The following is a 25643-nucleotide window of genomic DNA, read 5'->3' on the forward strand; positions in this document are numbered from 1 at the left end:
GATCATAATTTGGTTTCTCAAACGAACATGGCACTGTAGAAGAGATTCATCGTGTGATGGATAAAATCAGCAACGACCTAGAAGGCAAAAGAGATTCTAGTGTAGTCTTTCTAAAGGTAAATAAGGCATTTGATAAATTATGGCACGCCTTTTTTTACAAAATGAAACAATAATAACCCCTTCTATGAAATGTTCAAATTCTATCTGGATATGCGAAACAAGTCAAAATATACGCAACCCTCTCTGAAATTTTTCTTATCTCTGCAAAAGTACCGCAAGAAAGCCTACTAGAGCCAACTCAGTACTTGTTATTTACTGTCGATCTAACAGCAACCATATTTACGATAGCTGCAACCTATGCTGATGACGCTGTTATTTATTATAAAACGAGATAACTGTTCACGAATCGCACTTTATAGACTTCAACTTGGGACCACTGTTAATATCTAGGGATGTACTTGGACCTCAGATTAACATGACACATGACAAAAGCGCATCTTAAAGAAAACAGTTAGGTGTGAAACTACAACAGTATTATTGGCTTATAGAAATAGAAATTAGTTGTGAAGAAAATCACAACCTCAAAAGGCCTCAAACAGGGATGTGGTCTCTCACCTACACTTTTTTATATATATATATATATATATATATATATATATATATATATATATATATATATATATATATATATATATATATATATATATAGATCAGGCTTTGAAAAGATGGTATAGAAAATGCGGAACAATGGGCATACCAGTACAAGAGAATATATTACATTCACTACTTTTCGCAGATGATCAAGTCATTTTTGCACAAGACAGGGTGGATATGGAATATAGGATAAGGAAATTAAAGGAAGAATATGAACTTTGGGGACTCAAGATAAATATGTGCAAAACCGAATACTTATGTATTGGACCCGAGGTTGCAGATTTGAACTTAAGTTTAGAAGAAGAGACTATTAAGAGTTGTAAGGCTTTTAAGTATTTAGGGTCAATGATTAGCTGAGATGGTACTTGTATGAAAGATATAGAAATGAAAATAGCACCGGGAAAACAAGCCACAAGAGCACTTCATGGAGTGATATGGAACAACACTCTAACCAAAGAAAACAAAAAGAGGATCTTTCAAAGCATAGTGATGAATATTACCCTATATGGAGCGGAAGTATGGCCAATGACAACAACAATACGAAATAAAATAAGAACAGTTGAACTGGACTTTATATGAAGATGTCTACAAATCACAAGAGCGGATAGAATAAGAACGGAGGAAATATGGAAAAGAATGGAAGTAAAATGCTCAATTACAAAAAAGTTGGAAAACAGAGCCCTGCAGTGGTACGGGCATGTACAAAGAATGCCAGAGCATAGGTGGCCGAAAAGAATATTAAACTGGGATCCGCCGGGAAGAAGACGAAGAGGAAGACCTGCTACAAGATGAAAAACATACGTCGGAAATGCTATGATAGATTGAGATCTCAGAGAAGGTGACTGGGAGAATAGAGTGCTGTGAAGGACAAAAACGGCGAACTCATAATGGGAAAAGCCGAAGAAGAAGAAGAAGAAGAAAATCACAACTCACCCTCGAAAACATACAACTAATATACAAAACTAATATAACACCGATTTGGAATTATGCTATTCAATTGAGTGTTATGTGGTGGAAGAAAAATATTTCTTCTGCTCATTAAGTATAATACATTAGAGAGGGGATAGCTAATATGCTGAGACAAAAAAACGCACATGAATGCATTGCCAAAAGGGCATTACATCATATATACGTTGTTATTGGCCCGATTGGAGCATTTGATGTGATAATTGAAAGGACACAACAAATATATTTAGATAAAAAAACAGACAACTTCACAGTATCTTCATTATTAATGAACGTATACCGACATGCGAGATATTATAGGGCACTATAGTTATAAATAGATTTACTATAAGACAAATTTTAATTTATGTACTTAAAGAAGGCCTTTTAGTGAGCACAAAGTAAACAACTGATCGAATCGTAAAATGCGACATAGCAAATAAAAGAGGATGATCATATCCTCCCCTTTCAAAACACCCCGCACCTATATATAATAAAACGAAGCATTTGCGGACATATATTTACATTAATCAGATCTTACTAAATACTAATAAAAACAATGAAATTTAAAACTATCTTAGGAACTCAACAGCTGCAAAAGCTACTGACTATGAATTATGTAAAGCCGTAAACAAATTAAAAAGTCCCCAATTTAGCAACCCTCCTATACGTACTCCAGATGGTCAATGGGCAAAGACTAATGAGGAAAAAGTCAATATTTATGCCGAGTACTTAGAAAAAGTGTTCCAACTGTATCTCGGTGAACATAACTTTGACATTGACGATAAAGTGAAAGCATTTCTGCAAACCCCATATCAACTGAAATTACTTATTAAACATTTTACCGTTAACCAAGTCACAAGATCCATGCATAGTTGAATTCAAAACATATGCAAGATACGACCTAATTAGTGCTAAAATTCTAAAAGAACTTGCGTACAAAGGACTGAAATATTTGAGACAAACATACAATGCTGTTTTAAGAACGGGATACTTTCCGCTTTAGGTGCAAGGTAGTCCAAATTATACTTATCACTAAGCCAGGTAAATCTGCTGAGCAAACAAACTCCCATAGACCTATTAGCCTACACTCTGGTATGGCAAAATTATTAAAAAAATACTTGTTAAGAAAATATAATCCATTCTAAAGGTAAGTCAATTAATTCCTATCCATAAATTTGGGTTTAGAGCGAAATATACCCCCGTCGTGTTATAAAAAAATTATATGAATCAGTTTGAAGATCAACAATACTGCTTTGCTACTTTTAAAATTTGACACCATGGAATGTTATACAAAATCAGAAAAAGCTTAGTGAACAACCTTTTCTATATCCTAAAATCCTATCTTCAAACTAGATATTTTCAAGTAAGGTATCAGGATAAAATCACAACTCTATACCCAATAAGGTTTAGCGTATCTTAGGAGAGTATACTTGGTCCGATCCTCTATATTATCTACACAGCTGATCTACCCATTAGTAAAAATATAACCATTACACCAACCAACAGATGCAGATGATCCCGCTCTTATGGCATCTTACAAAGATCCTGTCATTGCGTCTCAAATCTTGCAGACTAAATTATATGTTATTTCCTCTTGGTTAAAATCTGGTAAATTAAAGTAAATTAAACAAAAAGAGAAATCAAACGATTTCTACTTAGCGAAACCGAATTCAAATATTAACCACTGTGTTTCCTAAAATTTGCGAAACAAACAGCTGGATAAATTACTCGGCAAGTACTTCCAACGAAGTAAATAACAAAACAGAATGACGGTATTAGATTTTTGTTTTGATACAGTGCAGCAACAACCGCTGATACGTATTTCGACCTTCTTAGGTCTCTTCAGAACGGTATAGTCACTGCTCTGAACCAAAACAAAAATCTCTCCCGTCCTAGACAATAGTTATTAAAATAACTATATACGGACGTAACTACGCCATCTAAAAACAAAAAGAGAAATCAAACGATTTCTACTTAGCGAAACCGAATTCAAATCTTAACTACTGTGTTTCCTAAAATTTGCGAAACAAACAGCTGGATAAATTACTCGGAAAGGGAATCTAAAATTGCATTCCACAAGCCGTTCATCCTAGTCAAAATTCGTAGTGAATTCAGTTTCTCGTACTTCCAACGAAGTAAATAACAAAACAGAATGACGGTATTAGATTTTTGTTTTGATACAGTGCAGCAACAACCGCTGATACGTATTTCGACCTTCTTAGGTCTCTTCAGAACGGTATAGTCACTGCTCTGAACCAAAACAAAAATATCTCCCGTCCTAGACAATGGTTATTAAAATAACTATATACGGACGTAACTACGCCATCTAAAAACAAAAAGAGAAATCAAACGATTTCTACTTAGCGAAACCGAATTCAAATCTTAACCACTGTGTTTCCTAAAATTTGCGAAACAAACAGCTGGATAAATTACTCGGCAAGGGAATCTAAAATGGCATTCCACAAGCCGTTCATCCTAGTCAAAATTCGTAGTGAATTCAGTTTCTCGTACTTCCAACGAAGTAAATAACAAAACAGAATGACGGTATTAGATTTTTGTTTTGATACAGTGCAGCAACAACCGCTGATACGTATTTCGGCCTTCTTAGGTCTCTTCAGAACGGTATAGTCACTGCTCTGAACCAAAACAAAAATCTCTCCCGTCCTAGACAATAGTTATTAAAATAACTATATACGGACGTAACTACGCCATCTAAAAACAAAAAGAGAAATCAAACGATTTCTACTTAGCGAAACCGAATTCAAATCTTAACCACTGTGTTTCCTAAAATTTGCGAAACAAACAGCTGGATAAATTACTCGGCAAGGGAAGGGACATTATTACGTCCGTATATAGTTATTTTAATAACTATTGTCTAGGACGGGAGAGATTTTTGTTTTGGTTCAGAGCAGTGACTATACCGTTCTGAAGAGACCTAAGAAGGTCGAAATACGTATCAGCGGTTGTTGCTGCACCGTATCAAAACAAAAATCTAATACCGTCATTCTGTTTTGTTATTTACTTCGTTGGAAGTACGAGAAACTGAATTCACTACGAATTTTGACTAGGATGAACGGCTTGTGGAATGCAATTTTAGATTCCCTTGCCTAGTAATTTATCCAGCTGTTTGTTTCGCAAATTTTAGGAAACACAGTGGTTAAGATTTGAATTCGATTTGGCTCAGTAGAAATCGTTTGATTTCTCTTTTTGTTTTTAGATGGCGTAGTTACGTCCGTATATAGTTATTTTAATAACTATTGTCTAGGACGGGAGAGATTTTTGTTTTGGTTCAGAGCAGTGACTATACCGTTCTGAAGAGACCTAAGAAGGTCGAAATACGTATCAGCGGTTGTTGCTGCACTGTATCAAAACAAAAATCTAATACCGTCATTCTGTAAAGTAAATTAATTTAAATCTGTCTATGTTACCTACATCCTACGAAAAGGTGCGTGTTTAACTGTGGCGTTAAACGGTCAGTTTTTGCAACACAAAGAAGATGCAAAATATCTGGAAATCCATGTGCACTAACGAATAACTTGGAGAACACATATATTTACTAAGAGAAAGCAACTGGACATAAAATTTAACAAATATACTGAATGTAAGGTCGTAAATCACAATTAACAGTCACCAACAAATTCTTAATTTACAAAGTCGTCCTAAAACCAATATGGAGCTACGGAACTAAATTGTTGGGGGCAGCATCTCACTCAAATATCGGCATTCTACAAAGATTTCAGTCCAAAGTACTTAGGATTATCGTAAATGCTCCATGATACGTAACTAATAGTGTTATTGCTTGTGATCTTGAAATGAAATGTGTCAAAGAAGAAATATCCCGCCTCTCCCAAACCCAATCTTATACAAGTTAAAGGAAACTGTCACTGGATAGTTTTCTGAAATGTTTTAATACTGTTATAATCATTTGCCTATTATAAAATTTTATAGATTGCAAATCAAATTGGATGTTTATAACAAAAATGTCAATAAAAAACAATTGAAGAGCGTTATTCCAAAACTTACTAAGTCAAAAAAATCGAAAATTGTGATTTTAACTGCATCGTATAACCAAGAATCGCCTTTAACGATATAATCATTCATGTTTTACAAAATATGGTCAAGTCCTAGTCAAAATTAATGCATACTTCTAAGTTTGTTTCCAAACTGAACTTAAGTCCAAAATAAATTTATTTCAAAATTTACTAAGTTCTCTGGGCATGCGCTATGATTGCAACTGCGCGCAATTGCAAGAACTAACAGGTGCGACAAGCATTGATATTAGTAACAAAATCTCAACCGAACTGAAATTGCATAAGCTACGAGCGAAAAAGTTTTATCAACTCCTATAAAAAAGACACCAGCGAAGTCGTTGAAGATTGTTTTGATATGTAACAAAACCAACCTTTACCAAAACTAAGCATTTCTGATGTTTATTATATGCGGCAGTTGTGGTTATATAATCTTACTTTTGTAATATTAGAAACAAATTAGAACAAGGCAAATTGTTTTGCTTACACTTTGACTGAAAACGGAAGTGGTAAAGGGTCAAATGAAGTAAGTTCCGCACTAATGCATTTTCTTCATGTATTTGGAGGCAAAGTACCTTTCTTTAAAACCAGATGAAAGACCTTAATTCTTAAAACTATATTCTGATTCTTGTCCTGGTCAAAATAAAAATTCTGCAGTTATATTTATGCTATTATTTTATGTACAAAATAGCATGTTTAAAGAAATTCAGCACATATTTCCAATAAGAGGCCATAGTTTTATGCCGGCTGATCCCGTCTTTGAACGATCTGAATAAATAATAAGGAAACAAGAGCAAATTTCGAGTCCTCAAGGTTATTACAATATTTTTGATAAAAATTGCAAAGTGCTGAAAAATGGTCAACAATGGGTTATTAAAGACTACACAGCTTTGGCCTGCAAAATGTTAAAAACAAGTTTGCGTTTAAGTTAACTGAGCAACGAATCTTTACTTATTACAAAGAAAAGAAAACAGTTTCTGTGCAAAATACTTACACCAGCAATGCATGTACACAGTATACACAGTATATTGAAAAGTAACAGTGTTAATATTTCACGTACTTTAGAAACAGCTACATTGTTACCAGGTGTTAACAAAATTAGTGCTGCCAAAAACGCAAATGTCAGACATCTTTTAAAATTTGTCAAGTTAACCGATTAGGAAAAGATGTTAAGATTACGATCGTGCACTGCAGAATGTTGCCAATGTCAATGAAGACGTTGCGGAAGAAGTCGTGGACAATGAGGAGGTATTTCTTTAGTATAATTCATAGTGTATTCGTTTTTTTTTTTGTTGTTTTAAAAAAACAAATAAAAGCTAAATTTGATTAAAAGTGGTTAATTAGAAGGTTATGATTAATAAATCTGCAAAAAATCTTTTCTCTACCAAATGTGAATCAATAACGGCAGAAATTCGATCGTACTGAAAAATCACAAATTTGGACTTGTTAAGTTTTGGAATAACGCTCTTCAATTGATTCGCGAGTCTTGGGACAATGAGTACTTTTGTTCAGCATGATCAAGTTTAAGTATAATTTAACTGAAACTACTTTTACATAAGAAAAGTGTAGAGGTCCTTAATTTTTTTGTTTGCATTCTACGTCTTAGTTTAAAGCAGTTGAATATTGATATTGATATACTGTAGGCACACTTTTAGTACAAACCACTTGAAATAAATTAAGATAATAGTTATCACTAAAAAACAACCTATTTCTGGAAATAGATTACAGTTACATTATAAATACAATGTTTTATATTGCAATATTGCAATTGAATCTAGAAACACCGATTTTTTCAAAGACAATGATCTATTTTAACAAGTTTTCGCTTCTGTTACTTCTTTGTTCTCCATTACTATCGAAAAGTGATCCATGCACAGTTACACAGTTCTCTCAAGTAGCTCAAGCAGTAAATGACTGTAACAACATAATTATTTCTAATTTAGTAGTACCTGGAGGCCAAACTCTTGAGTTACATTTAAGACATGGAGCCACTGTGACTTTCGAAGGAACTACCGTCTTTGAAGTAGCCCATTGGGAAGGTCCTCTTATCGAGTTTACTGGGGAAAAGGTATTAGTGCAGGGTGCATCAGGTAAGATTTATTGAAGATATTTTAAGACTTATAAATCTGAACTATACGCGTATATGTGTTTGAATTAATGATTTTATATAACACTACATAAGCATTATCTAACTTATTCCAGAAACTTGGTTCTCAGAGAGAAGATCAATTACAACTTTAACTTAAAAATACATTTTTCTAAACATAAATCACATCCTATGATGTTTTTAACGGATAATTTCGAGTTAAAGTTTTCATTTAGTCGAATAAACTATCTTCCAAGAATGTGGTCCTAGGAACGCACCTCCAAAATAATATCATTTTTAAGTTATCTACTTTAAAATGTATCGTCGGTACAATGCAAAAACCATGAATTGTGCAAATTTCAGGTTTTGAGAAACTCTAGGGCAGGTGCGCTTTTAAAAATCAAAAGAGTGAGCGCGTAGCGGCACTGTATGCCGCAAATAGAAGAATGGATAGATTAAACTGATAGTTGATAACTAGACCTAGGCAAATATGTAAAATGAATATATTTAATATTTTGCATATATTTTATATAAATATCTGGGGATTTTTAATATTTATACAAAAATTGCATAAAATGCATAAACGTCAATTTATTTCGAATTGCGGATTTTAAATACTATTTATCTAACATATTGTTCTGTTTCATTTTATCAATCAAAGATAGAAAAAAAATCTTATTTTGTTATAGAATGCGGGCACATAAATTTTCAACGCCCTGTACATCGATTTGTAAATATATGTTATAAGTTACTTTTAAGCAGTGGGTTTATCCATAATGAGTTTTACCATATCATAGTCCCATCTTAAATTTGGACGTCTTCTTGGTCTCTTGACGCCTCTTGGATACGACAGTGTAATTACAGTGGACCACCTATTGTCAGTTCTTCTCGCTATATGTCCCGCCCACTGCCATTTTAAAGATTTAATTCTACGGATTACATCAATAACCTTGGTTTTTTTTTATCCATTCTATTTTTTTTCGATCTCTTTTTGTTATACCTAGCATGCATCGGTCCATTGACCTTGAGTGACATTGAGTTTCAATATTATCTCTTTCTATAGTGTCCAAGTTTCGCAGCCGTATGTCATGATTGGTAGTATACACTGATCAAATGCTTGTTGCTTCAGGTGGATTGACATCTTTAATTTGAGTATGACTGCATGTCTACCAAAAGATGTCCAAGCTAGTTTCATTCTTCTGTTGATTTCTGGAAGTAACGAGCCAGATTTATGTACTAATTGTCCCAGGATATATACTTGTATACTGTCTCAAGTGCAGTATTGTTTATTATTACATCTTGGACATCCACTATCTCGTTGTACATGGTTTTTATTTTTGTCAAGTTCATTTTTAGGTCAACTTCATCACTAGTTGCATTTAGGTCGGTTACAGATTTTTGTAGTTCTGCAGGTTTATTAGCAATCAGAACGATGTTGTCTGCAAATATTAGATGGCTGAGGTATTCTCCATCAATGGATATTCCTTTGTTCTGCCAGTTCATTTTGCTGAATATATTTTCTAGAGTTGCAGTGAAGAGCTTTAGTGATATTGCGTCTCCTTGTCGGACGCCTCTGGGAGTGGGAAATTCTGTAGTGTTTTCATAAATTTTTATCTTAGCTTTTGCTTGTCCGTATATATTTGCTAAGGTTTCTATGTAGGGTTTGTCAATGCCTTGGTTGGTCAAAGCTTTTATTACTGCCTTAGGATATATAGAATCGAAAGCGATCGCGAAATCTATGAAGGTTAATACTAGCCGTATTTCATATTCTTTAGCTTTACTCATTAGTTCTCGAAGTGTATGAATATGATCTATTGTACTGAATCCACTTGTGAAGCCAGCTGGTCCTCTCGGCTGTGTAGCATCTTAGGCAGTTCGTAAATATGCCTGCTAAGAGTTTCCAGATTTTATTGCCAGTGTATTTAAGCAGTTCCACTGTTACACCATCTATTCCAGCTGCTTTACCGTATTCCATTTTTGCAATTGTCGATTCTACTTTCGGAGGGACTTCTGGTACAACTTCTTGCTTTTCTTGTTTTCTTATAGTTTTTCCCGTTTTCGATTGCAGTTTTTACGATTGCACTCTTTTATTGTATTTTTTTATGTCTTCCTTAATACTTTTCCTTATTGTCTTACAAAGTTTTGTATATTGTATTCTCTGTATATTGCTGCTTACTTTCATTTCCCGTCTTTGTTTTAGCAATATTTTAGTTTTATCAGAGAGTTTACTATGTTGATTTTGTTGTTGCGAGCCTTTGATTTCTTTGGCACTATCAAGGATGATTTCCATTGATTAAGAGCTGTTAATTTGGTCATGTATTCTTTAAGTTGGTCAGTGAATACAGAATACAGTCATGTATTTATTCTTTCTTTGGTAGTGATCTGAGTTTTCTTTTAGATTGCTTATATTTATACCGGTTACTCTCGGTTTTGTGATTAATTTTATTCTTTCTAGATTCAGATCCAGAACAATTTTTGCTATGATTAGTCTATGGCCGCTGCCTGTTTGAAATTTTTTTATTACACTAACATCTTTTATTGTAGCAATCTTGTTGGTTAGAATAAAGTCAATTTCGTTCTTAGTGATTCCATTTGGTGCTACCCAAGTCCATTTTCTGTTTGATTTTTTCTTAAACAATATATTTTCAATTGGTATGTTTTGGTATGTTTTGGTAGTGTGCAAACTGAACCAGTCTTCCTCCCCTCTCATTTTTTTCAGCGACCCTATACTTTCCCACAACTTGTTCCTTGTCGTTTCTGTTTCCCACTTTGACATTAAAGTTACCAATTAAATACTTGAAATGACTTTTATTGTTATTTAATGCTTCATTTATGTTACTGTAGAAATTCTTTATTTATTTATAGAATATTGATACTTGTAAGGTTAAACTAGCTACTCTCTCTGAGATACTAGTTATTTCTACTATTCTTCGATTCCATTTCTTGTTGATTAGGAATCCAATACCGTCTGTTCTAGCTGTTGATATGTCTCGGTAGTAGAATGTGTTTCCTGACGCTAATTGCAATAGCTCTTTATTTTTGCGTCTTACTTCGCTAATTCCTATGACGTCCCATTTTATGTTTTCTGTTTATTTTTTCAGTTCTACAAGTCTGGAGTGATTTGATAGCAAGCGACAATTATATGTCGCTATATATAACGTTGTTGTGTAGCGGTTTAGACTCCGCAGATTCTTAGCAGCCTTTGCCTTCCTGGCATGATCCCGAAAGCTACCCATTTCAGGGCCATTTGGGCCTACGGAGAATAAAGGTCATGATTTGAATGTCTCGTTCATGTCCGTTGTGAGGCGTACCTTACCACGCTGCCTCAGTGCGGGTTGGCAAGGGCTCGCTGGTGTGTTCCGATTATTATGTGTCGAAACTCGCCTTTTACCTTCCTCCTTCTGCTATATTACGTACTCCCACAATACGCAATATATTGCCGGAGATTACGCGACTAATGTCTTCGTGGACGTAGGAGGTAGGATTCATTGGCAGAGCTGGCTGACCTGTTAGATCAGCTACAACCCATTCGTCACTATCAGTTAGGCATTTACCGGAGATTTTAATCTTATCAGCAAAAGAACAACCCCTCCGATACCATACCGAACCAACGTTAAATCATTAAAATATATATATATACATATATATATATATATATATATATATATATATATATATATATATATATATATATATATATATATATAATTCTTTGGTAGGTAACTTTCGGGAAAGCGTGTCTTTTCTTAGCGTCGTTATATACACTATATATATATATATATATATATATATATATATTATATAATTTATTTATTATATTCCAAGGTTTCACATGGCAACAACATGCGGTGTGCCAAAGCGGTCACCCATCCAAGTTCTAACCGCAGCAGACACTGCCAGACTTCGGTGATAGCTTGCTTTGTTGGTCATAGTATGGCGCCATCTATTAGTCATATTACGAATTAAAATGAGATAAAAACTGCTTTTAAGGTCTTTCCGTTTATTTTTTTGAAAATTATCTTTTACACAAACCTTCTCCTGATAATAACAAAAACTACAAAAAACAAGAATTGTCCAATTTGGTGAAAACATTTCAGTATTTTATTTTTATTATTAAAGATATTTGTTCCAGGTAGCATTCTAAACGCACAAGGTGAAAAATATTGGGATGGACATGGCGGTTCGGGCGGTGTTACAAAACCAAGATTTGTGCAAATATCGACCACTGGAGGGTCTGTCTTTAAAAACATTCACTTAAAAAATTGTGCCCTCTTTTGTGTTGGAATACGAGCCAACGATTTAACAATTAGTGGCTGGACTATCGATAGTCATGAAGGAAGAAAAGTAAGATAATTTTATAAATTTTTTTACAATGTTGTCTAAAAACTACATGAGTTTATTTTCGTATTTCGTTAAAGATGTGACATCAAAGATAGACGGCTCTTTAAACAACAAATGTCTTTTGTCTATTCGATAAACAAACTTTACTTGGATTTTTCTGAAAATTAGGATTCGTTAAATTATGTAACTGAATATAAACATCAAATAAATTTCAAATAAATCAATGAAATAACTTGCTAAATTAGTTTGTAGATTACTTCTCTTTTTAAAATATAGTAGAAGGTGAAACATTCCCACGGAGAAAATCATGCGTACATTATATTTAATTAGTACTAATTACTAATGAATCTAAAGAACAACTTTGCGGCATGGCAGAAAAGACCCTCTATAAATACATCCGCTTCGATGGAGTTGCCTTATATGACCAAATTTATTTTAATCAATTAAAATAATTGTTAATGCAGCTGTTTTATTAATTATCATAGTATACTGCTTTATAATAAACCTACTTTATCTCCCGCGTTATCAATATCTTCGTTAAAATGGGAAGTTAAACTTTAGATTTCTCCCCTTTCAATGCCAATTCGCATATTAAAACAAAAATAATTTAATTTAAAAACTTTGAAGTTTCTTTATCACAATAATTTTGTCCACTAGCTTCCAACTCTTTATATTTCCATAATAGGGTGCTTTTTTTTCTGTTGTTAAGGTCTTCCTGCAGCTACTTCTTTTCGGAATTATTTTTTGCTTCATAAGTAACTTTAAACATTGCGTCTTGTGTCAGTGAAAGTATTAAGTTTGAAATTGTATTGGTTTTTAAATTTTTCGATTAATAATTTTGACGTTATATTCAACAGTATTTAAGGTATACTCTTTTTATTCCTGATGAGTTTTCTTTTTTATGTTATAGACTTAGTCAATTACATAGAATATAAACTCATCATCATCATCACCGGCTATACAACTCTATGTGAGTCATTGCCACTATCCTCCTCCACTGTTGTCAAGCACTCCACTATTTTTCTTGGGCTACCAAACTGACCTTCTGCCATTTGGCCCAAAATGTTGTATCCATAGTTTTCATCTTATTATTTGTCCCTCATATCTTAATGGGTTTGCTTTGATGTACCGTACTATGTTTTCATATTTATAAAGTGTCTAAATTTCGTAATTATGTCGTATTCTTTTGTTTTCTTGTTTTTCCAAGGCCCAAATATTGTCCTAGTGTCTTTCGTTTCATTGCGTTGGTTCAGTGTCCATGTCTTGCTTCCATACGTTATTTTGGTTCAAATTATTGTTTTATATACTTTTATTTTTCTATTTTTGAGAGTATTGTTGATTTAAGCTAAGAAATAATAAGCCTGTTTCTTGACATTACCTAATCCCAGGTAATTGAATTATGTGTTTATTGATACATTTTGTCCAACTCTTCTCTTTTGTTCTTCGGAACCACAATGTCTTTGGTCTTATACTTGTTGACCTTAAGACAAATTTCCATAGCTTCGTTTTTAAATAGAGTAAATGGTTTCTTTTCAGATTTGGTTGGAAATACAATTGTTTTAGTACTATTTTTAATCGCTGGGTAATAAGACCAAAAAAAATGTTTTAAGGAGGCAACGGCAAAAACATAATATTATTGAAAGATATATTAAAACTTAAATGTTGTTCTTAATCTAGATACCTAGGCCTACAGATAAAAAAGACGTTGTACGACCACGTACAACGAATTTACCGGGCAAGACAAGCAAAACAGCTTTTAAAACGCTTACCAATGGGAAAAAGAAGAAATAGAGGACGATTACCAATGGGAAGAATGCCCAGGAAAAATTAAAGAGAAGGGGTAGACAAAGAAATGTAAAGGATTGGGTTAACTGATAATATGTAGACTGATAAAAATCAGTGGCGGTTCTATATATATATATATATTCTTGGTTTTTCTGCAGAATTGTTTTCCACGTATTTGAGAGTCTTGCGCATCATCTCTGGTGTTTAAATTTTTCGGATGTTTTTCGATCTCTATGGCTTCCCTGATTACACGTTTGGCCTTATTTTCGATGTTGGCTAGCATTGTTGTTCCATTTAAGTCTATTTTGTGTCCTGTGTTTATGACATGTTGTGCTAGGGATAACGTTTTCTCTTTTTCTTTCGATGGCGTTTCGGTGTTCTTCGCGTCTAACCTGTATCCTTCGATTTGTTTGTCCGATGTACGATTTATCGCAGTCTTCACACGGGATCCTGTATACGCCTTGATTTTCCAATGCAACTTTTGTTTTTGCTGATGGTAATATGGTTGCTATTTTTCTGTCGGTGTTAAAAATAGTTTCTATTTTGTTTTTTCTTAGAACTCTGCTGATTTTTTCTGTCATACCCTTTATATAGGGCAGGATAGTTTTACCGACTGGTTTTTCTTCTTTTTCTGGATCTTTGCTGTTGTTTCGGGATTTCTGTTTTTTATTACCGAATTTAATTGTGCAGGATGATGGTGTGAGTCTGCGTGTAAGTACCTGTCAGTATGGGTTGGTTTTCGGTATACTGTATATCCTATGCTTCAATCTTCTTTCCCAGGACCAACCACAAGAAGCGCAACAAGATATTTAAACTTAGCGTGCAGCGACCGAGAAATCAGTTCGCCTGGAACATCAAGACGAAGCAGAACGAATCTGACTTGACAATGGCAAGTGTGACCTTGCCGAAACGTCGTCAAAACAATGGTTTTTATAAAAACCAAAAATATTTAACGCGGAGTCAACCCGGAAAACAACTGAAACCACATATAGCTCCCGCGGAAATTTCAAATTTAATATATATATATATATATATATATATATATATATATATTATATATATATATATATATATATATATATATATATATATATATATATATATATATATATATATATAATGTCCAACGAGATAACAGGATCTCATTTTACTAAATATTTCTTTTGGTATAACCTAAAGTTCAAGGTAAACCAGACAAATTCACAAAATTTTGCTGAAATACGTGAGAGAGTTATATAAAAATGTAACAACATAAGTTGGGCAAAAAACAAAAAAAAACGAAAAAAACGTTATAGTACTGTCAACAGGTAAATGGGGAACATTTTGAACAATCTAAAATTTTAAGTTTTGTTTTATTGAAATTTATTAATATAACAGTTGAAAATGTTTTACCATTTAATCAGTTACTTACCTAATAAGTAAAAATTAGTGTAATATATTTTTGGAATAAAATTTTGATAGCTTTTTAAAGGGAGTGCAATTTAGCAATTAAAAGTAGAAATATTTTTCTTTTTATTTTTATTCTTAATACCAGGGTTAAGCAAAAATTTGAAATTTTACATAATTACTGCTTAATGCTTGATATTGATTTGTTAGTATTTTGATTGCATTTTAGTGAAAAAAAATAGTATATTAATACAATATTATGTTTCGCAGAAAGGTCGAAATACAGACGGTTTTGGTATAGCAGCTGGTAACAATATTCACATAGAAAACTCTTCAGTAGATAACCAAGATGATTGCATTGTTGTAAATGGTGGTACGAACATGGTTTTCAACGGTATTAAATGCGCAGGAAGCCATGGGCTAAGCTTTTCAGCAGGTAGTAATACTAATGATCAAGCAAAGTATGCAACCATAAACAATATCACTTTTTCGAACTGTGAATTGAAAGATGGCGCCATTGGTATTCACATTAAGACAAAAAGAGGAACTGGACTCATAACTAATGTTATATATGATCATATAACAATGACAGGTACTAAAATATTTATCTAACAAATACTCATAAGGTTATTTTTTGAGAAAAATTGTTGTATTTATTATAAGCGTAAAATAACATTGTTGCTTAAGAGTAATTACCGCGTTTTACTCGTTGGAATGCGGCAACTCAGTGATTCTCAACCTGTGGAGCGAGCCACTCTATAGGGAACACTATTACTAATAAGGAATGGCGGGAAGAAAACACCAACAACATTGACTAATTTACTGCAATCAAAGCAAATCAAAATTGTAACAAAATAAAAAATAAAATACACATAAACAATGATATATTAGGTACACTTATAAAGAGCACTGTATTAGTACTACACACGAACTTCTAAATACTAAATTATGAACAAGTTTAATATATATTAATGACTTACTTGGGCCTGTTTTTCAGAGCAAAGTTTAATAAAACAGGGTGTAATATTAGAAATAGATGCTCTCAGTTCTTTTTCTATATTTAGTTTTATCTACATCTCACAAATGTAGGATGTTAAAAACGGTAAAAGTAAACGGAACGCTCCGGTTTTCAGTCCAGAAAACTCATCATTTAACTCTGCCAAACATTCAAAAAGGGATTTATTATTAAACTGTTTGTTAATATTGGAATTTCCCGTGAAGTCTAAAACGGTTTTTTTTTTTCGCAAGTAGAGCGCCTTTCGGGTGTAATTTGTCGTCGGCAAAAAAATATCTTTCAAAAATTTTTTGTCAGCATCGCTAAATGATATTCAATAATTTTAAAAACAATTTTCAAGTGGTGTTCTTCAACGTTGTAAGTCTTACTACATATTCATCCACATTTGCAACATTTCTAAATTGTTTTGCTATTAATTTCTGCTCCACAATTCCAATTTTCTACAAAAAGCAATAAACTTTATCACTCGTATCCAATATATTTGTATTGGCGTACAAACCATCTCGAAACATCTCGGCTTTCGGTCTATTTTCTATTTGTAGAAAAATGGCGATTTCATGTTTTAATTCAAAAAACGATGTAAAAAGTTCCCACGTGATAACCATCCTGCTTCACAATAAAATAATAATGCTGAATGTACTGCACCCATGTCTTTACAAAGTGCAGAAAAGATTCTAGTTTTCAAAAGTCTCATTTTTATGTAATTAACTACTGTTAACACCGTAATTAGCCCAATATTCAGACCAGGAGACATTTTTTTGAAAGCCAGACCTTCTCTGTGGATCATACAGTGTGTTAATATTCACATTGGATACTTTTGTTTCACAAGCGCTTGTAGACTTTAAAATTTTCCGGAAATTGCATGAGCACCATTGGTGCATATTCTGAAGAAATTTTTATACTCTATTTTTGCTTTGTTTATATTATCATTTAAGATAGCAAATAATGCGAGCGATGTTGGTTTCAATTCTATTGGTTTGCAGAAAAGTAGTTTTTCTACTACTGATGTGCCATCACAAAATCGAACGTAGACAATAAAATGAGCATCTTTATTGCAATTTGTTGCTCATTTAAGCTAAATCGAAAACAGCTTGTCGCGCAACTTCCCATTTGGCAACAGTATCATTTAATAAAAGTATAGATTTCAATTCTTTGGCAAAATTATCTCCAAACATAGTTTCTACAATTTCAATTGTAGCTGGCAAAATAAGCTCTTTACCAATAGTGTGGGACTTTTTACATCTGGCTATTTGATATGAAACTTTCGGTTTTATGCTGTTGGCTGCTAAAATTTTTGAGCAAATACTACACAGAGGTCTTTCTTATTCGTTTACTTCATTAAAGGTAAACCCAAAATTTAAGTATTCTTAAGAATATTTTCTTGATTTTATTTTTGGAACCACTCCTGCCTGTGCACTTTTTGATGCTTCACTAGTATCGAATGCTCCCTTACCCCAGTTAAAAATTTGTCCATGATTTTGTATAAATTTATATTTACTGCTTTGGATATTTTATTACAGTAAAATCCAATTAACATACAAACTACAACATACATATTCACAATAAATTTAACAGATACAGAAGGACTGACTCGACTAAGACTTGTCAGAACCAGAGTATATACCCCCCTAGTAAGGTGGTAGTAATGTAACTCCCAGATATCCTGACACGTTTATTTGTATAATTTTCTTTGGTTAAGTATTGACAACAAGTATCCTCCCACAAGTGGGTGGGACAACCTAAATATTGTTAGCTTGCTGTCTCCGTTGGCTGTGATCCTGTACCAGATGGACAACTTCATGTAAGGTTGTTTTTTCCACCAATTTCATTTATTCTTCCCATCGTTAGATAGTTAGATAGTTAATTAGATTAGAGATCTTCCTATTGATAAACAAATATAGATGCCTCTATATTCATTAGTATTGGTTTGTTATAAGTACCATACCTTCTTAAATACTCTTCTTTAAAGGACCATCTGTAGATAATAAAGTGTAAACTCTAGCATTTCTGCGATCTTGCTCTTCAGGATTATCACAAATTAGTATGTTGGTCAGGAGTAGAAGGTCCATCAAAATCTATAATAATGAAATATTATGCAAATTAAGAATGTAAGGCAACTTATGACTTTTTTTTAAATAAGGCAACTTTTAGGAATGCAGTTATGAGAGTTAAGAGCTTTTTTTTATAAAATAAGGCAACTTTTAGGAATGCAATAGTAAGAATTAAGAGTTTTAATGATTTTAAAAATTATGTATAGTATATAAATATAAGATTCATATTGCTTAAGATTTAAAAGCAATTTAACTACAAAAGCAAAATGTACAAAGTATTATCCAGTTTGTATTTACTAACAAAAGTTTGTTATAATTAGGTGCTGTTCTTACCCGGTGCTTGTAAAAATAAACCTCTAATCTTCAGAATGTTTAATAGTCCTTTGTCCAACTTTAACTTTCATCCATCAACAAAAAATTTTCTTTTGATTTGGAATACTCTACCATTTTGGTATTGTATCTTCTTCTCTTTGAGCAATGTTTACTATTTAAATGGGAATAAGCCACAATTAAAGGTTACAGTACGTTTATTGACGTTTCAATTTCCACTTCGAAAATCGTTCCTAAAATACAAACATTAGTAAATTAAACAAATTTTGTTTTTTTTTGTTACTTAGTGAAAAATTCTTCTAATAATTTAATTTTATCTGACTCATCTATATTGACAATTCAGACATACATTATACATTTTAAAATAGACGACTTTAAAATGATATTGCCAATATTGTTGCGCTCCTGCCTGGGACGACTGCTTATAAGATAGTTCATTCGATTACATGAAATCAACTTTAACTTGAGAATATCCGTCAGAAAAGATCATAGCATGTAATTCGTCCTTAAAAAGACAAATACATGCCATAATGACAGTAAAATTCTCCTGTTAGTGATTTCATAGTAAATTATAAGGGAAAAACCATGAAAAAACCTCATAATACTATCCCGACATAGTAAGTATTTGATCGTGCATTCAGTTTACCTTCAATAAACACCAAATTCTGATTTTATATGTTTGTTATTTAAAAAACATAAATGATGTATCCTCTTTATGTTACTGACTTACCAATACTGGTATTTTACTTTTAATAACTTCCTCTTTCAATATGGGTAACCAGATCCTACTACATTCTGCCGAGGAATTTGCGACACAATTGGTCTCATTTAGCATAATTAGAGCCGCTTCTTTGATTTTTCTCTTTTTACCATCCGTTTCTTTTAGGACTGACTATATTTGAATCATTCCATTGAACCCTATGTTCATTATCCTATGCGTGTTTACATATTTGTAATCTATCAAATTCTCTTAATAAAACCGATCGCATTCACAAGGTATTTTATAAATGCAATGCTTTGTCCTTTCTTGTTCATTGTTAGGTTTGGTTTTGGACAAAATATATCTCAACGTGTTTGTTGTTTTGAATGTTGCTGAAATGTTGAATTTATTTCCTATCCTTTTAAGTTTTTCTGATAATCCTTTTATGTATGGTATTGTTATTTTCCTCGTATTATTACTTGTGTATGCTGTAGGATCTCGTTCTAAGTTGTTCTGTTCTATTCGATCGATTGTTAAAAATTCCTTATTTATAAACGATAAAGGATAATCATTTTTTAATAAAACAGATGTTAACAAATGTTAAATGTTTTTCCTTCAAGAACGAATTTTCGTTAGAACAAGTAATTTTGGCTCTATCGTATAAGAATTTATTGATTGCCTTTTTAATATTAATATTGTGATTTGATTTGAAATTTAAATATCTGCTGGTGTGTGTTTGTTTTCTATACACCTGAGTTTCATATCTAGTACCGTTCTTAGAGATTAAAACATCCAGGAAAGGTAGTGTGTTATTATATTCCTTTTCCATGGTAAATGTTATTGTCTCTTCTTTATCGTTTATATCATTTAGGAATGTGTCCAACTACTCTGATCCATGAGGCCATATTGAGAATACATCATCTACATATCTTCACCACACTGTGGGTTTTAAATTTTCTTTAGAAATAATATTTGTTTCAAAATCTTCCATAAATATATCGGCTAATAATGGAGATAAACTAGAGCCCATTTCTAGACCAAAATTTTGTTTATAGAATTCATTATTTAGTTTGTATTATCAGTACATAATGTTATTAACTCCATTATAGCTGATATGTTTTGTCTTGTTCTAGTTGCCAATGTATCACCACTCTCTAATTTTGTCTTGACTATATTTAAAGTCTTATCTAATGGCACATTCGTCAATAAACTATTTATGTCAAAACTTACCAAAGTATTATTTGAATTAAATTCAATATTTGATAATCTATTTAAAAAATGTTGTGTATTTTTTATAAATGTGTCATTTTTATTTGCAATTGCTTTTAAAATATTTAATAAAACTTTTGATAGTTCACTACAAGGAGAATTCATGGTACTACAAATGAGTCTAAGTGGTATATTCGTTTTATGAACTTTCGGTACTTCATAAAAATGAGGGGTCTTACTGTAATGAAATTTTAAAGTCGTCTACTTTAAAATGTATAATGTGTGTCTGAATTGTCAATATAGATGAGTCAGATAAAATTAAATTATTAGAAGAATTTTTCACTAAGTAAAAAAAAACAAAATTTGTTTAATTTACTAATGTTTGTATTTTGAGAACGATTTCCGAAGTGGAAATTTAAACGTCAATAAACGTACTGTAACCTTTAATTGTGGCTTATTCCCATTTAAATAGTAATTACTATAAAATGCCCCAAGAAAATAGCTTTAGAACAATATTTAGCAATGTTTATTAGATATATAAAAATTTATGTATACTGTTTTTATCGCCTATTTCTAAATTTGGGATACAATGTCTTTATAACTCCATTTGCAAATTGCATGGCAAGAGCGTGGATTATAATGTTGCCACTCACTAACACAATATATTTTTGGTGGATTCTCATAATTCTTTAGAAATAAGTTATTGTAAATTTAAGTAGTGATTTTAGTAGAATTTGCTACAATCTTTACTTTTTTGGAAACCATTGTATAGTATACTCATTATTTGGGTAAATATGCAACACTAGTGAAACCATCGCAACAGCACTTACATCAACGTCATACGTCTCTTGCTATGCCATACCTCCCACTCTCCCCACCCGTCCTATTCCACCTACACTAAAGTCGGTTCGCTATATTTACGCGGGTTTCGGATTAAAAATTTTATTGTAAGTACCCAGTTTTAATTACCTGCTCTTTGGGGAAATATCAACTGGTCAAATGAAATGAAAAATAATCCATAACTTTTTTTAATTAAATAATAATGGAAAATCTTTTATATAATTGACATTATAATAAGGAGAATTACTTCATTAATGGAGTCTAATGTGGCTAATATAAACCTAATAATAATTTTATATTACACTTCACACAGAAAATATGGTCTATGTATATTTGTTCCATGGAGAGAATTTCTAATAAAAAATAAAAAAATTTAACTTGCCAACAAAAATGAAAATCAGTCATTATTATCAAAAATATCATAATCGTCATCATCATCACTGTCATCACCATTAATTGTTATTATGATTGGACTTATTTCGTTTATTTTATTTTCACGAGTCCACCAATCTTCTATTAGTTTCTCGCACTTGAATATACAGTTGCACCACACTTCTGGAGTTACAATTAAAAGTGCCTTTCGCCAAGTTTCCCAAACTGCGTCGTCGCTATAACCGTTAGGCCCAATATGGTTGTCATAATATTGTTTTGCTATTCCCCATATATATTCGATGGGATTAAACTGGCAATAATACAGTGGCAGACGTAAAACTTGATGACCGTAACTTTCAATAATCTGATCCACAACAAAGGTTTTTGGTTTTGCGTGGATATTTGCCAAGCGTAATAATTCTGATTTTAAAATATGTTATGTAAATGGTATATGTTCCTTTGTCAACCATTCTTTAATTTTATTAACAGTCCAAGAATTCGTTGGACTTTTGTTTAATACTTCAGAATGGTAAGGTGCATTGTCTAAAATAATTACGCTGGGCTCACTTAAACCTGGGAGAAGTTTTTCATGTAACCATTTTACAAACATTTCTGTGTTCATATTATCGTGATAGTCACTTGATTTTGATGAAAATATTAAATCAGCACCTTCTATAAAACCCGATTTCCCTCCTGCATGTAAAATTATGTGTCGCTTCCCATTTCCATCAGTTTGTTTGATAGACTTTACGTTATCATCTGGCCTTGCGGTTGCACCCCTAGAAAATATCCATGTTTCGTCTAAATATATAAAATTTGCCCTTTCTTCTTTTAATTTAGAATATTTTCTTAGAAAGTTAATTCTTTTATGCACAACAGAACTTCTTTCACAAAGGGCTTTTCTGTTATCCTCCTTTTGAAATTTGAAACCCAAATTATGTATCACTTGCCATAGACTTGTTCTGCCAATTTCGTCAAATTTTCTATCTTTTAATTCCGAGAGAATTGTATTTAAGGTCACATGTTCCTTGTTGGCTCGCATTCGATAAATGGTATCACGAATTTCAAATTTTTTTCCATCTGGAATATCTTTCGTTTTCAATGATAGGCGAGTTTTTCGGTGATCTTCTTTCGGCCGTTCATTATTGCGATTTTGTAATACTCCTCTTAGTTTGGTTTCACTAATTCCTAGAGCATCACATACGCGTTGTTGAACAGACATTACCGATTTTAAAGGACCGCCATTTTCTTTTTCATCTCTAAAATACTTATGTACACTACAAATTAGACTATCTACATCTAACACACGTCTAGGCATTTTTAAATATTTCCACCAAACATACAATGTCAACACTGGCAAAGAATCGATTCAACTGCAATATTGTAACAAATTTATACCTACCCTAATGTTATTTTAATGTATTTTAAAATATGACCATTAATGCAGTTTTTACCTAATTTTCTGGAAAGTCGTTTACTGCAACTGGTTATCAATTAGCATAATTTTGTTAATCCGAAACCCGCGTAAATATAGCGAACCGACTTATACTATGTATTTGTGGTATACTCTGGTCAGAACTGAGGGGATGCAGACGGTCGAGAACGTTCGAAATAACTCGGCACTTCTCGCGAAGGGAGACATCGGTTCCATATCGGTGTTGTCACATATCAATAAATTTACTTATTCTCAGTAATTTAGTAAATTAAGGATTTACTGTAAGTTTAGCGTCATAATATTATTATCATTAGGTTCATTATTATTACCATATTGTTATTGATGAGACGGGGCGCGGTGAAAATAATTATGGAAAATTGGGTCGCAAATGGTAAGAGGTTGAGAAACGCTGCGGTAACTGCTATTCTTGAGTAATGTTTTAATTTTTTGCTATAAACAACTATATAAATAATTATTGTAGGAATGCAGAAAGACGGAATTTACATAAACCAGGATTATGGAGATGAAGGAAATACCCACCGCGATTTTCAAATTACCAACCTCAAAGTCTCTAACGTCGAAGGTTCCATACATGGAAAAGGTGCTAGAGGTGTTCACATCGTGTGTAATGACAACAAATGCGCAAACTGGCAGTGGTCTAACATTAACATTTCTGGAGGCGCTAAAGATTATTGTAATTTTCACCCCACTGGATTTAACTGTTAAATAAAAAATAAATGTAAATTGTATAAAAACTATAGTGTTACTTATAAATAGGTACAAAATGTAAATAAATATGTCTTAACAGTCATTACCATTACACTTATATAACTTTAATTTGTAAATTTTTTTCGAAGCGTACCTAAATGAAAACGAAGATTAATGTTTTGATGAAATAGACAACAGAGAAAATAAATAAAACAACAGAAATACCAAAAAAAATAAAAGTTACTAAAATAAGTATAATAAAAAATTAAAAAAACAAACCAATGTCAGAGATTATACACGTAATGTATACACATTATAAACCAAAGATTATACACGTGGACTTCTCTAAAAGATAACACCAACAATATAATCAGAAACCAAATAGATTTTATAAAGATTAACAAAAGGTTTCGTAATTGGAGTACAAAGTTCAAAAGCCTATCCAAGCGCAGATACAGATTCTTCTTCTTCAGTGCCTTATCCGGTCCGGATGTTGGCGATCCTATCATGGTTTTGTTGACTGCTCTGCGAAACAGCTGCGCTGAGGTCATCCCAAACCATTGTCGGAGATTTTTCAACCACGAGATACGACGGCGTCCCGGTCCTCTTCTGCCAAATACTTTACCCTGCATAACGAGTTGAAGAATTCGATATTTTTCTTCGTTCCGCATCACGTGGCCGAGGTACTCAAGCTTACGTTGTTTAATTAAATTAAGCAATTCTTTTTCTTTTGTCATGCGCTGTAGGACCTCAACGTTGGTGACATGGTCCACATAAGATATTTTTAGTATCCTTCTGTATATCCACATCTCGAAGGCTTCGATTCCTTTTTCAGTGGCTTGCGTCAGTGTCCAGGCTTCAACTCCATACAGTAACACTGGAAGACCGTAGCACCTCACTATCCGCATCTTGGTTCCCAAACTGAGATCACTGCAGCACAGCAAGGATCTCAACTTAATAAATGTAGACCGTGCCATTTCAATTCTGGATCTAATCTCTTGAGCGTAGTCCCATTGTACGTTGAGGGTAGTTCCGAGGTAAGTGAATCTGTCGACTCTCTGGATCTCTTCGCTACCTGCCATTAGTGCCCCGGGATCTAAATTTGTACGGCTGACAACCATAAATTTAGTTTTCTTAATATTAAGGTTCAGTCCGTATGTTACGCTCACAGTTCGCACTCGCTCAAGTAAGGCCTGCAGATCGTTTAGGCTGGTTGCTAGTAACACAGTGTCATCGGCGTAGCGGATATTATTGATGTATTCACCGTTCACTCGGATTCCCATGTCTAGGTTTGTGAGGGCTTCATTAAAAATCTCCTCAGAGGATATATTGAAAAGAGTCGGCGATAGCACACATTCTTGCCTTACACCTCGCATGATCTTCACTTGGTCGGTCAGCTGGTCTTCGACCTTGACTTGAGCACGCTGGTTCCAGTATAAATTCATGATGATCCGAATGTCCTTCTCATCCAATCCTACTCTTTGTAGTGCGGTGACCATCTTCTGGTGCTGACAACGGTCAATAATAAATACAGATACGGACCATAATCTATTACTAGCAAACGTCAACATTAAACTCAGAAAATCGAAGAAAAAAGTTAAAACCACCAAAATAAACATCAAAAACCTAAAAGACGACAACTGCCAACAGCAACTAAACGCAGAAATAGATAAATTAACTGAAGGAAGCGTGGAATGGGCAGATATGAAAAAAGCCATACTAAATGCGGGATCAGAGGTCCTAGGCGAAGAAGAG

At 33.0% G+C, this 25643-nt stretch overlaps 1 protein-coding gene across 1 annotated transcript; it reads left to right on the forward strand.

The window, feature by feature from the left end:
* Positions 1-7376: 7376 nt before the first annotated feature.
* On the forward strand, positions 7377-24011 carry LOC140435562 (polygalacturonase-like). Its single transcript, XM_072524308.1, has 4 exons — positions 7377-7720; positions 11849-12060; positions 15499-15820; positions 23662-24011. The coding sequence occupies exons 1-4, from the start codon at positions 7432-7434 to the stop codon at positions 23904-23906; spliced, it is 1068 nt and encodes a 355-aa protein (XP_072380409.1). The 5' UTR covers positions 7377-7431; the 3' UTR covers positions 23907-24011.
* Positions 24012-25643: the final 1632 nt, after the last annotated feature.

Source organism: Diabrotica undecimpunctata, chromosome 3, assembly GCF_040954645.1.
Source record: "Diabrotica undecimpunctata isolate CICGRU chromosome 3, icDiaUnde3, whole genome shotgun sequence".
In the NCBI taxonomy this organism is placed as follows: domain Eukaryota; kingdom Metazoa; phylum Arthropoda; class Insecta; order Coleoptera; family Chrysomelidae; genus Diabrotica; species Diabrotica undecimpunctata.

Coding starts and splice junctions, on each gene's coding strand:
- LOC140435562 (XM_072524308.1), top strand. CDS start 7,432: ATGATCTATTTTAACAAGTTTTCGCTTCTGTTACTTCTTTGTTCTCCA. Junction 7,721..11,848: donor ATTAGTGCAGGGTGCATCAG/GTAAGATTTATT, acceptor TATTTGTTCCAG/GTAGCATTCTAAACGCACAA. Junction 12,061..15,498: donor ATAGTCATGAAGGAAGAAAA/GTAAGATAATTT, acceptor TATGTTTCGCAG/AAAGGTCGAAATACAGACGG.